Source organism: Temnothorax americanus, unplaced genomic scaffold (assembly GCF_048541705.1).
Source record: "Temnothorax americanus isolate GAGA-0224 unplaced genomic scaffold, ASM4854170v1 Scaffold70, whole genome shotgun sequence".
NCBI lineage: Eukaryota > Metazoa > Arthropoda > Insecta > Hymenoptera > Formicidae > Temnothorax > Temnothorax americanus.
In genome coordinates this window covers 433390-450745 of record NW_027509793.1, presented here as the reverse complement: position 1 = coordinate 450745, position 17356 = coordinate 433390, and the positions used below count along the sequence as shown (strand labels likewise).

Genomic DNA, 17356 nt, shown 5'->3' with positions numbered 1-17356 from the left:
AGAAACGATCCTCGCTCCACGGTGAGAGTAAGGGGGGGGGGGAGAGAGAGAGAGAGAGAGAGAGAGAGAGAGAGAGAGAGAGAGAGAGAGAGAGAGAGAGAGAGAGAAAGCAGGTGAGTCGTCGACGCTACCTTCCCTCTCCTTTGTTAAAGGCAACACGATCATTTCGTCCTCTTTGTTCGCGATATTAAAGTACGTCAGACGCCGAAGCGACTGTGCTTCTATCTACTACCACTGCAGGAGGTGGAGAAGGAAGAGGTAGGAGAGTGAGGTGTCAATTGCGTTCGTTGTGCGCGCGTGGAGTGCAAGATCGACCGTTCATCTTTGATGTATTGTACATATCCATCGATCGATCTCAAAGCTTTTCGGGCATTTCGAAATGTCGATTGCATACAAATAAACTCGATACTTACGTTCGTATAATGCGATAGTCGCAATGGGGCGAGACATAGTTGAATCCCCTGCAGTCCTTCCTTACATTCTATATGTAATATATTCATTATATCCTGTAGGAATATCCTGCGATCGCATGCAACGTGTTGTTGCGACATGATGCAAGGCTGTCAAAAATGAACAATCGTCAATTCTTACATGTTTCTTTCCTTTCCTTTCTCAGAACAGTGTATCCAGCCAACTTGAGCGATAATACTAATTATATATAAGACAGTGTAGGAAAAGTAGAGAAGCGAGAAGGGAGCTTGAAAATTGAAATACATCAGAGGAAGACTGAGAAGGATGCACCTTTTTTGGATACGGTGTAAGTTACATATGCAATATTCTCGAGTATTTCAATTTCATATATTTTTCCGTCTGTTCCGCGCGCACAATTTAAATATAATAATATTAATACAGTAATGTAATATACTCATGTAATAATAATTAATAATAATAATAAAATAATGATAAGAGAGCAATAAGAACAGTGGTAGTAAAAATAATAGTCATCCATGATTATTACAATAATAATAATGATAACCGTGACAAAAGAATGATCGCTGTCAGTAATAATATAATCGCGCGCTCTTACTTGGTATAGACTATACGCACTATGATACAACGATTATGTACAAAATAATATATATATTATACACATACATACATGTGTATGTGTGTATATAGTATATATATGTATACATATGTGTGTGTGTATACATATATATCTGTATATAATACGTCCGATGCGACGACACTCTCAAGGGTTCTTAACCCTCGTCTACTTTCACGACAATTATCGAACTTCTAGTACAAACATCTTTTTTTTCTGCAAGCACATCTTAAGGCCTATTTATCGGTGTAGCCCACTTTTCCTCACCGGCTAACGACGCGCTATATATTATACACGAAAGACGACTACCTCGAGTAATATTATACACGGAGGAGGGGGCTAGGCTACGTACACAATCAGACACGAAACGGGTTTCGCCGCACGAGGACCGTCGCCGTGGTCTCGATGCGAGAAACAATCGATTTCTAACTGCAACCAATTCGTCTTACCTGCGGTTTGCTCTACGAAGACGAGAGTCGCTCTCAAAGACGAGAGCTCGAAGTGATGCTGCCTTTGGTATGTATAATCGATATCGGACCCGGCGATCGCTAAGTGAACAAGTTATTTCACGAAGCCATGTATAAATCGGTCAAGTAATTTTTGTAAAACAAAATAAACCAAGCATTTATTTATATTTTTCTGAGTAAATCTCAATCGCATTAGATTAATATCGTGTTAATATTCATTTTAAAGGAACGATATATAAATATGAAACATCATTTAACTATTTCTAGATGGAAAATTAGAAAAGACCACGAAGATTTTTTAAATAAAATAAATGAGAGAGAAGGTTATACTAATAATCAGTATAACCCTATAGTGATAATGTTCATTTTTTAATTCAAGATTGATATGAAATACGAATTCAGTTGTTCGTCTGAAATAACGTGTTCTATCAGACGGTCACGACGCAGTATTGTTAAAAAGCGTTGATAATGGCAATAATACGATAATTAGTACAACGTAAAGGGAAGTTTGCGGCCCGTGGATAATACCCGGATCTCGACCGGTTCGGCGAAACGCGACAAGACGAGACGAGACGAATCGCGCGCTCAGACTCGCCTCGGATACCCTCTCATTGTGTAATTACACGCGATAACATTATTACGATTACAAGGTAGAACGAGATGCCGGCTAGATGCAACCGGTCCTTTCCTCGTCAATGAAACGCTACTCGATCGCGCATTAACCGACATTAATTCAGATCCGAGATTGCAAGGGCATTATCATCGTTTACAAAAATGACGAAACGCGTTTCCTTATCTCTCGACACACAAGCATGTTCCCCACGGAAAAATATTCTCTCTTTTCCTTCAATGGACCTTAAATAAAATTCTGTTAAAAGAAAGCTCGTCCTCTGAAAGATTAAACGGTATCGACAGATTATGTCGCATTACTTATTTACCACTCCGATAGCGGCGATAGCTTAATTCGCGCAATCTGTTTTTATGATTTGTAATACAAAAATTATTAGCGCCAGGATATTCCCGATTAAAACAAGCCGTAAAATTCTAAGAGTCCATCATTCATCTAAAGCGTCAGTCGTCCATTTTGGATCACTATAATTAGTCGGAGCGAATCGCCGCGCGCCTTAAAAGATGAAAGACAATTCGTCAGGTCGGCAACGACGCTGAATGTTGTCAGATTCATCGGATAACACTCGAAAGCGAATCGGATCTCCTTCTCCGTCTCTCTCTTTCTCCCTTCCGACTCCGTCCCTATCTTGCTGGCTCGTTGAATATTCAGGACCTTCGCGGTGTCGCCGCGCGGACTGTCGCTCTTGCCCTGCCTGGAATGGATCGATTCGGAACCGAGTCCGACGGCGCGGCAGCCGGATCACGATCCTCTCTCTCCACACGTAACGGATCTCTAAATATCGGACATAGAAAGCGCCGCACGAATCCCTGACACATCGACCCGTATTTCAGACAGACTTGGGAAATTATTCCGCTCGCTTGGCCCGTCATCTATATCGGGCGCCGACCGACGTCGAACGCAAGTAAAACGTCAGGCCGGTCAGCCCGATCGGATGAAATGTATGACACGAGCACGACGACAATAATCGATCCCGTCCGGTTCAATATGTAATTGTGTTTATCTGTCATTTCGCCTCGCGACCAAAGACGGAGAGGGGAGGAGGACAACGGCGAGCAGCCGTTGCTGTGTTCGCAATCGCGCGCGTCAAACGGATACGTATTTAAAAACGAATTAAAGATGAAGAGCGACCGCGATTGACATTTCGTACGCGAAGCCTCGTGCAGCCGCGTGACTACGACAGAAACGCAAATAGGGCGGTCGAATTTTAACGCGTGTCTTTTTGGTAAATACAGACTTCCGTTGTCTGACCGGGACTTAATCTTTTTATCACCGACGCTTGTCTAGAACGAATTAACATCTCGATATATGCGAGACTTACAGGCAGTATTATCGACGCGAGTTATAATTCTGCTTAGGGAAATACTAGTTTTTTTTTCGCTTCTTGATAATCATTGCTTTTTACGCACCTCCGAGGAAAATTAGTCTACCCATCTTCTCCTCATACTGATTAATTCACGAATGATTCTCTCCTGTCTGGACCGATACTTCCGTGCCCATCATCATCGTGCCCGTGAGAACATTGGGCGACGTCGATGGTAGAACTAAAGAGCTCGGCGTGAACGACGCCGACGGTCTCAGTCGCTCAGTGAGCGCCAGCATCACTTGACAATGCAGATGTTGGATGGTTGCCAGTAGATTAAGGTTCGTGTCGATCAGGCCGGTAGCCGGTGAGAACCTCTCCCTCTCGGCGCTCTCGGTCTCCTCGATGAGCGGCGTCGCGACGGGTGAAGCGGTTTTCGATTCCGTTATTTCGGATTCCCTTTGCGCGAGGGCGGCGGCCACCTTGTTCTTCTCCTGGAGCAGTCTCTGCTGATGCTTCAGGTACGAGGTGGTGATAGGTAAGCTGTAATCGATGGGCGTGTTCTTGGGATCCAGTCCGGGGCTCCAGGGCCTCGGCAACGGTTGGCCGGGTTGCGGGGAGGGTGTCCGTCCTTCCGGCAGCATCCGTTTTTTCTTTGACGACGCCGAGCTCTTCGAGCTCGCCCGGTCCGACTCCGGCGTTCTCCTCGATTCCGGCAAAGTGTCCGAATTCGCGAGATAACCACCATTCGCCGGCTCCTTCTTCAATAGGTTCGTGATACTCAGCGGATTGTACTTCTCGTCTTTGTCTTTGTCGAGTTTCGAGTCCGTGGCGGCGCTACTACCACCGCCGGTCTTGTGCTGCTTTTGGTGCCTGTAGTTGTGCAAGTTCTTACCCTCCGACGACGCGTGTTGGCCGCCATTGCGCTTAGAGCCACTTTGCACCGACGAAGACGTCGTCGTCGACGACGAGGAGGTCGCGAGAGCAGCGCTACCAGGATTCGGACTCAGCGAAGTTGTTGTCGTCGACCCCAGCGTCGCTGACTGTACGGATTGCGACTGATTAGATAAGTTCGTCGGACTAGGCGTCCGCGGACGCCGTTGGCATTCCGTGCAACCCAGTAGAAATCGCGTTACCGCTTCTCGGGGTAGAAATGCGTATGTCTCTGTAATCTGTAACAGAGTAAAAGAGAGGACCGCTTTCTTTAAATTATTCATATTTCGATCTTAAATATTATACTTGGAAATCTCCGTCTATTGTACCCTCTGTCATTTATTAAGATTTTAATACTATATATCACGCTATTATTTTAACTTTATTGTAAAAAAATTGAACAGGATAAAAATATGTCCAGTTTCTATGAGTTATAACTCATAGATAAAGTCAGGAAAACCTCTCTCCTACAGAAAAATATTTCATACAGTATTTTATGATAATTGTAGGTGATAATGGAATAAAACTTGTTAACACTAAACTATGTTTCATGCTAAGAATACGACAGCATCCGACAAGAAATATCAGCAAAGATCTATCGAGATAGGGTGTATCGATCAGATCTTCGTTCTCCACATCTCGAACATTGCGCTGCGACGTATATTCAGGCAGAAGCACCGTTCGGTCGGGCAATTAACCAATTCCACCCGGCCAAGGCGTCGCATCCAAGTGCACGTTCGTGCAGTAATAATAGGCAACCACCATTGTCAATCGACGCGTTAATGCGCGCGCGAATTGCCCTTCTCGCACTCCGGGCGAACGTATCGCTGTCACGTGGCGCCGTTTTACGCGCGACGCCCACTGGGGAAAATTCATGAGCAGTATAACGGAACTTTAATGCCTTCTGCGAGAGAAGGTGTTCAGCCGGAGGGATGTTCCCCCACCTCTTAATAGGAAACGTTTCTCTCTAAGGAAGTTGAGGGGGAGGGGGCGGCATAACTTAATCAAGGAGGATGGCAGCCTCCGTGAGAACCCGAGAAAGCCGACGGAGGTTGATGTGTACGTGTGCGTATAACTGCACGAGTTCTACGGGAGAAGGAGTAGTAATTCGATAAGATTTACTCGAAACCTTGTAACGAACTCAGAGGGAACAAGGAACGCGAAAAAAAAAGATGTGTTTCTCAAGTAAAAATCCGCCGAGACAATACATTGTACTTTAAATCGACTTGTTAAAAATCGTCAATATTTCGGTTCGGATTTGTGAAAGCACAACGGGATTGCATTAGAATAATTGCAACACGGAAATAAATTATAAGATAACTAGAATATTTCTCGATAGTAATAATATAATATGACATTTCTGAAGGAACAGCGGCTCGCGTTTATCTAACAAATGTATCGAATTTTGTATTGGATAAAATATTGTATTGAATATTTAAATATAACGACAGAATATTGTAGATTAAATAAACAAAGTCTACATTTAGCTTCTCGTGATACATGACAGTCTTTCATATTTCGTCTTCATTTTTTACTCTTCTAAATTTAAAAAGTTTTACAATAAATATAAATCGATATGAATAGTTCTCGAATACAGTTGCAACCGCACGGCTTTCAGCGGAATTCTGAACAGAATTCTAGAAGTTTTGGACGATAATTCTCGCTCGATTACGAGGAGATCGACTTCCGATTAACTTGGAACGGCAAATTGTACGCGTTGTAACACGTAACATGCTGATCCGGATGCGCGTTAAAAGCGCGAGTCGTCAAAGGATTGTGACCGGATCGGTCAATTCTGCAACCCTTGCGACGTAACAGCGTCAACTCGAAATCCACCATCCCTTACACGTGTGTTGGTGGTATCGCGTTGCGCAACGCGGCACCGTGACATAACGCGGACTCTCCTCTCTGGAGCCGATGAATCCCGCCGCCTAACGCCGACTTGAACGTAAAACAGTTCCACCGTCGCGCAAATGCTCGAGTGTGTGAGTAAGCAGGCAATGCAACAAGTGTCCTGAGGTTTTGAATCACAAGCAGATCGCGGCGTGCGAGAGAGAGAAAGAGAGAGGGAGAGAGAGAGAAGAGGATAGAAGGCCGAAGAGTGGGAGGGTGGTCGCAGGGGCCGACGATGAAGGGTAGAAAGAGACCACGTGCTGAGGGTGCAAAACAGAAAGAGAGAGAGGAGAGAGAGAAAGAGAGAGAGAGATAGAGAGAGAGAGAGAGAGAGAGAGAGAGAGAGAGAGAGAGAGAGAGAGAGAGAGAGAGAGAGAGAGAGAGAGAGAGAGAGAGAGAGCGAGAGAATAGATATGATACCCAAGAGAGAGGTTTACGCGAATGCGCCGGAACATGTGAGATGACGTGTGGTATCGAATGTTCGACGCTTGAACGCCTCGATGCCTTCCTTCGGGAACGGTAAATATCGCGTGTCGCGGGCAACCATGCAGAAATTCACCGTTTTACCGATAACGCCCGAATTCTGAATTCGATCACTTCGCGGATCGACGGATACTCGACAGTTAGTGCCGAGCCTTGAACCAAGGAGTCGGATGCTGAGGGGATATTGTTTGCACGCGGAGATGAGCAATTGGGCCTTGACAATTGAAGACAAGTCACTTCAACTTACGTTCTTTAAATATAGAATTGTATTTTTTCAACTTATATATGCGACATTTTAAATTTCTAAATCTAAACCGATAAAACAAACGCTTCTTTTATATGTTAATATGTCTATATGTTTCCAACAAAACATTTGTGAAAGTAAATATAATTTTTTTAAATTATCTTTAAATTATCAAAATTTAAAATTACGATTGCGACTTACCGTTCTGTAGGTGCGCTTCTGACCGGCATGCTTCCCAGGACGTCCTTCGAGATCAACGTGAACGGCGTGGATGATGTCAAAGAAATTCTCCACAATTGCGACTTTCTTGTACACTCTTCCTGGTGGGACCGTACCTTCCGCACCATTTAACGCCTGTGAACAGAATTAAATACAAGAAATGGTGAGAAACATGTTTAATTCATCAGTGTGTGCAAATATAATAAAAATGAAATGTTATATGGATAAAAGAATGGTAAGATACGATTTTATGTTTCGCAGTTTCTATTCTCTTACAGTCTTAAAGAAAATGAATATAATATATATATAAGCGATTCAATATTTAATAAAAAGTTGTGTTACACACAAATATATATAATAATTAATTAACAGCTTTTCAAGAACTATACTATATTCAGACGCCACCTATATTGACTAAAAGGTAACTTGGAACTTCCCTTCAGCTTTCTCAATCGGCAAACGTGTGTTTGGTTCACCAACTGTTACCGACATTACCCTGACAGTCTACTTTACCGACTACTGGCAAGCGAATTTTCCTAGATAACATTACCTGCTTTCGATAAAATAGTCTTCACTCGTTATTTTTAAAAAATTCTAATTATAATATCACAATTTTGGCGATTTTAACTCTGAAATTTTAGTAAAACTGCAAAAAAAACGAGGTCAAATGTATTAAGTCAATATAATTTGCTATCTACGTTCTATATTATATCATAAAAGAAAATAGGTTGGGAAGTATTTTAGCCAATTGTGATTGCAAAGAAAAATTTTTCTCGACAGTTTCGTTTTTACTCCATCATACGTAGGTAAGTACTTCACGATATTATGAGAAGCTATTTAATAATACATTTTTATAAAAAATGAAATCCATTCCCCGAATTAGGATTTCGCTCAGACTGATTAAGACAAGAAGATCTTGGACCTAATCTCACAACGCATCTTCCTAATCAAGCCCCGCCGTTTCCCATCTCGCATGCATTAACGGAATTCCTCATCAACCGCGCGAAATTTACTTGTCCCTGTCCGGGCCGGGGGTTGAGAACCGCGGCGCGTCCTGCGTAATCTTAATTAATCTCGTCCTAAGTACCGGCATCGCCCGCGGGCATGGTCGCGGTCAGATTGTTCCAGCGAACTTTGCGACCTCAAGAAGTTCGGCGCGCATGCGCGACATTATTGTATTTCCCTAAACACCTGTTGAAGGGTAAAGTTGAACTCGTGGAGTTTAACGCGCGAGCTTAAGTGGCTGTGGTCAAGCGAGATAACAATAGCGACGCCTATCCGATCATTCGCAAGCCGTCCTTCGAAGGAAAAATCGCCCTCGTGCTCGAATTAATAGTTACCGCTCTCAAATTGCCTCCTTCGAAAATAAGCACGACATTAATGGAGCAATTCAAACGATTTTCAATTGTTGGGGGAAAAACTTTATTTAACCGCCCCAAATCTACGCCTCGATAAAGACAGAATAAAAATAGATTAATAGAAAACCAATCGGCATTAATGCTCCCGCGTGTACGTTTACGAATATACGAATGCGAACATTTATTTACACGTTCGTTAATCAGAGTCGAACGGGAAATCGTTTTATTGGCAAATATGCGTAATGCGATATTTCTCACAGAAATGGTCGCGCGGTACGGAAGGCGAATCGAAGATAGACACGAAATGTCATCGCATAAAGTATAGTTTTAAATTGAATGCATCTTTTATTCAAAATCGTATCTTTACCCTATTATTTATGGCGTTAGACATCACAGACGCTATTTATTTTTAATATTTCACTGTTACTATTACACTATTAACCACACAACTGTCAAAATATGCCATGAAGTAAGCGCAACAAGAAAACCAATCGGCATCGCGGAAAAGCGACAATATTTCGATAGATTCGAGTATCGATGACATGCCCTTTTTAAAAGAGAAAAGGATGTCGGTAATTTTTATCATCATTTAGAAAGAACGCTCTATCTCAAAATTATTAAGTCTTCCATATCTTTGGAATATAAAAGAACTTTGATGCGCTGATAATTGTCTTATCGTACCCCTTTAGATACTCTTTTATATTTTTATTATTATTATATATAGAACTTTTAAATGCGGTAGACACCGAGCACCGCGTCAGAGGATTAAAACGCGGAAGTGCGTGCACGCATACGATAAGTGCCCCAACCAAAGGGGCTCAAAGAACTATCGGGGATAAATTTAGCCCTTTATCCGAGCTGCCCTCAGTGTCAGCTCCGCGTTACACGGCCAAGCTAATTAAGCGCGTCTCGCCCTCACCTTTACTCACAACGTATACATCTGCGTCAATGATTAGACGGTCATCTAATGCATCAGTGGCTATTGAATCAACATCCTCCCGGTCAAAGGAGCGTAGGACTGGGTTTATCGCTCTGTCAAATTACCAGGAAAGCCGAGAACCCGATCTCACTTTCGCCTGCCTCTCTTTCGAGATAAAGGCGCGAGGGGAAAATAACCCGCATTCACCTCTAACGCTCGGCGCTAAATGTGACCATTCGATCCCGAGTCTTTTTTGCGATGCGAAAATCACGTTCAGGATCGTGAGGTGCTAATCAAGCAGCAATTGCGATACGGGCTAAAATCTTCTTACAGGTGCAATTATTGAAAAAGAATTATGGATAAAAAACGCGACACACATTATATAAATCCAACATCTGAAAGAATCGTTTATTCTTAAGAAAAACAAATTTTGAAAGAAGCAATACGATTTCTTTTATCTGGAAAATGAGAATTTCAGAAGAAAAACCGCGTGACATATTTTGCAAAATGTAAAACGTCTGAGACAACAAATTTATTCTACGCTCGCATACAAAAAAGCAACTTCTAATAGGAAAATCTTTAAGCTGCATAAATAATTTGCTAATAAACAGATAATTTCAAGGAACAATTTTTCTTTATTTTATATAGTAATAAGATTATCAGAAGCAATATGAAAGCTATATTTACTATAATTTAATCTTGAAATCTAATGTTTTTCACAGCCTGCCACTCCAAAAAAACTACATAAAAGTTATAAATTTACGTAAGCCAAAGAAAAATGAAAAAAATTGATTAGTTTAAATAAATGTACATGTGTCCATGATTTAAAAAATGTGTCAATCGATGTGGAATAATTTCAATCAATTGCTTATAGCCGCTCTTTTTAATCGAGCGATTCGCCGAAAAAAATATTGCTAAGTACGAGTGATACGGTGAAGAAAGAACTGAACGCGTCAAGAGACGATGTTTTTCGACGCGACGAGACGGTCCAGAATAGAAACGCGTCAGCGCTGCCATAAATCCCTATATGAGGCGCGTAAGACCCCGGCGGGACCAAGACGCGCGGCGGCACGGCGAAACGAAAATCCAGATAGGTATGGAGGCTGTTTTTAAAGCCCCCGCGGACCACGAACGAGTTTGCATTTTAAACGAACCCGAACGTTGCTGCCGCAGCGCAATGCCGAGGGGAGAAAACAGCGCGACACGGCGACCGGCGAAGCGGATTAAAAAAATTCACGAGGGAATCGCGCGCACCGCTCAGTACTCAGTACCGCTCAGCGTCGGGACGCCGCGCCGCGAATCGCGCGCGAACGGGGAGAAGTCACGTACCGGGTGGTCCGCGCGAATCGCTTCCTCTTCCGGCGTAGATAACAGGCGGGGCACTCTCGCGCGATGAGAAGAAAAGAAGCGCCGAGGGAGGAGAGCTCGGAACGGTAATCATCACCGGCGCGGGCTAGCACTTTCGAATATTTCCGCTCTCGCGAGATATCGGCGAGCTATCTAAACGACTGGGACTCCCGCGATGTGCGCGAAGTTTTCACCAACTAATGCGCTGTTCGCGAGCAGTAATTGCGATATGTTTAAATAAATATTATAGTATATATTTAGTATTAATTGACATTCACACAATCCGTATAATCTATATAGCTATAATGTTCCTCGAACCATTTTTTTTTCTTATTGCGTTAGTGCGATATAATCACATATAGTCTTATTGTGGCCTATATTGCACGATCACGATGACAGGGGATCTATAAAATGAGCGCGATGATTTTCACGACAATATGTGTCGTCTCTTTTGACGATACATCCAGCTTAGAAGTGTCTCCGGTACGACTACTCCGGTACTTGTTACTTATAAACGACAATTCCACAGTATCTGCGAAGTCGCGTGTAACCGCGGTCGTCGCCGGCGACTGTAAAACATAATCTGCGCGAGCACGGTCTCGCGCTCGGAAAGCGCGTATCAATGAGTCGAGGACGACCGCTGCGCTAGCCCTGGCTATTGAAACAGTACCGAAGTGGCGTCGTAACGTTGCATAACAACGATACTAGGAAGCGACGGGAAAGTAGCACGGCATCGTTCGTGTGCGAGCGCGCGGGCAGGGGGACCGACCGTTAAATATTCTCTCAACGAGGTCGGATTACCTCCATTACACCCGGCAAGCGACGATGATAACGAGAATGGCGATACGACGACCCGAGGCGGGCAGGCGGGCAGACGGGCAGACGGGCACAGGCCTGACCGTAGTACCGAGAAATTCTGGCGCAGTTTTGCTGGCACGACAATCACCGAGCTTAGGATATCAGCTCTCCTCGGGGTCGTTTCTTCGGCACGTCGGAGCCCGGGAGGCGTGTGATTGGGTTAGTTTTGGTTTGTTGGGACGGGACACGGTCGGCCGGGCCACCCAGTAGCCATTTAGATAAACGACCGGCCCCTGTTGAGTGCCGCGGGATGCCAGCGCCGGAGTAGAGGAATGAGAGAATAGGAGAGAAAGACAATGCGAGAGAGGGAGAGAGAAGGAGAAGAAGAGAGAGAGAACACAAGGGACGACCGTGTTAACGAAGAATGGAGATCCGCGCGAAGAAAAGCTCCGACTCAACACCGAAGTCATACTCGATATCCAAGGAGAAAAAGTATTCGGAAGCGGGAAGACGGAACAAAGAGATGCGCGATGAGACATAGTGGTTCTGTCGAGCAGTCGCTTTTTTCGCCGGAAGCAGAATCGGGTTTATTACAGCATTTCTCCGACCATTGTGTCGCGGTGATTGTGGAATTTTCGATTAACGATTGAATTAAATTACATATACGAACGCCCAGAGACATATCTTCTTTTTTTCTCACAATTGCAGAAATTCAAATTGCTCCGACTATCCCATGTTGTGAAGAAATAAGGAGATTCTCAAATAAACCTATAAAACTTTCGAAGGCATAATAGCCGCATTTCAAATAAATCTTTTGAATATATTGTATGGAAAAGTATTTATGTGTAACATAATGGAAAGTTGTAATGCAATATGATATAAAAACAAAACTAATGAAAAGTGCAGCAAAATCCAGAAAACAAAATCGGATTTAAATCAGCGATTTTCGATTAAAAATGCCAAGGACTTCGTTATTCATTATGAATGACACTGGTGGTTACTTTGACACATAAGGATGTTTAGGAGACACCCCTTGATATGCTTTATTGGAATATTTTGTCGACGCAATAATCTAAACAGAGATATTAGAGAGAGATTTTTTGATATTGGGGCGGAGATATCGTTTTGAACCGAGGCATATCGAATCCATTCGCCGAAATCGTTCCGAAGCAATTTCGAACTTCTCCAACGCGGCCACGGCTTCTTTGGTAACACGAGCCGCCGAGCATAGGAATAATTTACAAGTATATCGAACGCTCTCGCGGAGGCGAAGAGCGCGCGATTGGCGCAATTTTCATACATATGCGTATACGTGTGTGTGTGTATATATGTATGTATTTGCGATACAATTCCCGATTCCCGCAAAATCGCGCTACGCTAATCACGGCTTTTTTGTTTACCGACAACGATTTTTCCTCGCGACCGTTTTATTCGCGCTTTTTAAATCCAAAAGCGCCGACTGTAGATTTTTCCGATAACGTCCGCTCTCTTGGTACATCCCGCGAACCGCGTTATCGAGGTCAAACTCACCATAAAGCGTCCCATTAGCTTCGGGCGTACTCGCGTTACACCCACAAACCGCTACAGATCGATACAGAAAAATGCGAGCGGAACTTTTCTTCGCATAGTCTATTCCATCTGAATCATTTTTTAAAAGTGCATCCGCACTTTATCCTCTTTATATTGAATTCCAAAACTCCATATGAAGTCTATCCCAAACAAATATCTTGATTTAGAAAAAATTTCTAAATTTCACTATATTCATTAATACAAATAAAATGTATAAGATATAAGATTTTCGTTATTAAGATCAAGCACGATGGAGCATTTCATATTAAGACTCTCCGTTAATATACGCAGTATTTAACAACCAAGATGCTAACATATGTGTCTTTTATTTAAATGCCAGAAAGATTCGTTCCTTTTGTATTAAAAATGCTATAAATGTTATCTACGAAAACACATCTCAAGCATATAAATAGATTAGTCTTCATCCTAATACTTTCGATCGGTAAAAGGGATAGAGAACGGTTTTTCCCTAAAAAATTCCACTCCCAGCATCTTCGCCAGTAATGGCCGCTTTATCGTGCGATCGTAGATATCAAAAAGTGTCCCGGTACCTTCTTGGAATACCGGACGAGCCTGGTACTGCGACGCGGGGGAAGACCCGTCGGACCCCCCTCTGCGGAAACGCGAGGGAAGGAAACTTTCATCGCTCTCCCGGCCGACCCTAACTGTCCACTCGTAAAACCACTCGTCGTCCCGAGAGCCGTCCGTCCGAGTGGCTCCTCATCGCATCGCTAACGACGACTACGATGACGACAACGACGACGATGACGACGACTACAACGACGACGACGACAACGACGACGACGACGATGACGACGACTACAACGTCGACAACGACGACGACGACGACGACGACGACGACGACGACGACGACGACGACGACGACGACGATGAAGCGCACAAATCGATAAGAGAGGTAGGCAGTCAGCAACTCACACCAGCGCGCCGACCTGGAATCCGGGACGGCCCGTGACCGGAAACCGATCGCGCGCGCCGGTCGCGCGGCCAATCATCCGAAAAGCCGCGTCCGGCACGCTCGCTAACCGGACGATCCGACGGAAAACCGGAACGTCCGCCCGTCCCCGGAAATACTCTCGCGAACACCAAAGACCGCTTCGATGAGATTGTACGCGATAATGATCGCCTTCGTAATTCCGAGTGCGGAGGTTCATTAATCATTAATATTCTAGCAATTTATAGGAACCTGACGAGATTCGTATTCTAAAAGATAATTTGTTAGTGCTGAAGAATTATAAAGAATTGCGTAGTTATAGGAACTTGAAAGCTTGCATGAAATTTAACGGGAAAGTAGATGAAAACGTCTTCTTTTTTTTATTGATATTATATAAAAGCTTTTTGATGAAGACGAAATTTCTCAAAAAGGTCGGCAATTTATGAAATGTGAATAAACGTAAAATGCATCGATAATACATTAGTTTCGGCCATTATTTCGTTCTTCAGGAATTACATGATATACGATTACTAATTAAGACATCGATTGAGCGCCAATATTTTTTTATATTATTTTATGTATAAGAATCTGTAAGAATTGTATATATCGTACGTATTTCTCTAACGCGTATAAATATTTAACACCACCTAAACTTTAAATGATATTAAGCAAATCTGAATCTGGAAGACATTCGGATATTTCTCCGTGCATTTAGATTATATATATATATATATATATAAGCGGTGCTTTATTTTTGACAGACGAAGCGTCTCGTTGAACTCTACGTCGCAAGTCTCGCGACTAAAATGAATGAGCGAAATACCGGCGCTCTCTAACACGTTTAATTGGCGGTCGAATAATTATAACCGATGGGCAGTATCACGCTTGCGTAACCCGGTGTCACGAAATGTCAGATGAACGCGACGTTAAAGTCAAGCCGACGTGTGGCGTGTGAGCGAACAGTTGCGTTTTATTACAACGTTATTACGTTTCATCGTGACGTTTTGTACCATCACACAATGACGATGCGAAATATCAGCATTTAACCCATCATTCTCGTGTCCTATCGGACCCATGGTTCCAGCTCTTATGAAAAAGTGGTATAACCTGATTTTTTTTTTTCATTTGCATTTCCTCTACCTAACATTATGTAACTAATAACTGTCTAATGCAGCTAGGCCCGTAGCGAGTTTTCTTTATCAATATATATCATCTCAACTGATATCAGATCTGAGAAGTATGACAGTTAGATTTATAGTAATACGTAATTAATACGCATGATATAATTGATATTTAATAATTAATAGAAAAACCAATAAATACGAAAACACTATTTAACGTCGCATTTACGACGTAATCGGTCTCGCTACGATTTATTATTTCGCTCTAAATCGGGTCGAGCGGGGTCACGCTAAACTGTCATGCGATTCCCGACGAGAAGACGTCGCGTTATCGGCTGTTCGCTCTTTCTCTCTCTGTCTCTCTCTCGAAGTACCGTCATGCTGACGCAAAGTGAAACGAAGCGCGGAGTCGCTCCGTATATATATCTCCTTCTTCCCTCCGTTCAACACGTGAAGAGAGATCACGATCCTCCATCTATCTCCTGGCTCCCAGTCTGTCACGGATTCCCCCGATGTTCGTCGCGCATCGACCGCCGTTGTGGGACGAATAGAGACTCGAATCCGATATGTAGCGTATACTCTCAGAAGATTGCTAACGTACGCGGTACCCTCTCGGTACCGGACACACGATATTCACAAAGTCCGGTCGAGCAACGTACTCGGACTTGAGGACCACGGCGATCACACGCATATATATATATGTATATATACGCTTGCGAATGAGGTGCGCGTGCGGGCCCTCTGGAGCCGTAGGGAGCGGCAGAGAGCGCGCAGACGAGAGAAGGCGGAGGAAGAAGAAAATAATAAGAAGGAGGAGAAGGCGGAGGAGGAGGAGGAGGAGGAGAAGGGCCCGGATCCAGCGTCGAAGAGACTTGACAGGGAGCCTAAACGGAATAAATTATTACATGAGCTCGTCGCCGTGGCCCCCTCCGTCTCCTCGGTTCCCCGCTTCTTTCTTTAAGGACGGATGCCACCCCGCCGTTAGCCGTCGAGTGTGCGGGCCGCCCTCCCGGCACAAAGATTCATATCTGACTCGGGAGACCTCCCCCCCCCCCGAACCTCTCCCCAGCTGCACCTTCAAACGGGACCCCTAAGCCCGGAGCAGGACGGGATCCGGACAATACTTGTCCGTCCGGTCGGCAGCGACGGCGGCGACGGCAGCCGCGGACCAAACTTCGGCATTCTCTGACTCTCTGCCTCTTCACCGCGCTCCATCCCGCTCACACTCGTGTTCACTAAGTACGCTTTCCCTCGCTCTCGCGCAGGCGTCGCTCGGAGCCGCCTGCGGTGTCGGAACAGAGTAAGCGGGACAGCCGGAGCGTGTATGTGTAGGGGGGCACGACCACGACGTAGGGCGAAGGAAGGGGAGGGACACCAGAGGGGAAGCTCGTGGCGCGAGCGAAAGAGCGAGAGCGAACGAGCGAAGGAACGAGGATGGTGTCCGCGACAAACTGGAAGTCACGAGGAGATACTACACACGCAGAGACTCTCCATATCTATGTTCGAGGGGAAAGAGAGGATGCGCGCAGAAGGATCCACGAGAGAGAGAGAGAGAGAGAGAGAGAGAGAGAGAGAGAGAGAGAGAGAGAGAGAGAGAGAGAGAGAGAGAAGGAGGGAGATAGAACGGGATGGGAAGATTGGGAAGTGGGATACCGTCGGTGCCGGTAAAACGGCGGCAAGCACTGGCAGAAGTAGCGGCGACGAAGTAGTGACGGTGCGGCGATGCGATGGAAAGGTGGTGGAGGAGGAGGAGGAGGAGGAGGAGGAGGAGGAGGAGGAAAAGAAGGAGAGACGCTCGGGAGGCGGAGGAGAGAATCTCTGGAGATTCCATGCGTGGAGAGCCGTACGTGGAGGAACGGGCCAGCCAGATCGGGCCGCTAGCCTTGCTGGTTGTGCACGGAAGACAAGCAGCTGCTAGCCGGCTTACCGCCGCGCCGCCGCGCATTATACGGAACGAGAGGGAGAGAGAGAGAAAGAGAGATGAACTGAGTTAAAGCAGGAGACATTCCGAGAGGGGAGGCAGAAGGGGGTAGCGAGAGCGCGTGAAAAGAGTCGCGGCGAGTCCGGGCCGGCCGAC

At 44.7% G+C, this 17356-nt stretch overlaps 1 protein-coding gene across 5 annotated transcripts in view; it reads right to left on the bottom strand.

Annotated features, from left to right (window-relative positions):
* Positions 1-2609: 2609 nt before the first annotated feature.
* Positions 2610-17356, bottom strand: part of LOC143906421 (uncharacterized) — a 100596-nt gene continuing 85849 nt past the window's right edge. For all 5 annotated transcript variants that reach the window (XM_077422511.1, XM_077422513.1, XM_077422512.1 and 2 more), the window contains 2 exons: positions 7198-7350; positions 2610-4615 (listed from right to left, as the gene is read on the bottom strand). In XM_077422511.1, the coding sequence (XP_077278637.1) occupies positions 3596-4615; positions 7198-7350 (1173 nt within the window). In that variant the 3' untranslated portion in view covers positions 2610-3595. The remainder of the gene's footprint in view (positions 4616-7197; positions 7351-17356) is intronic.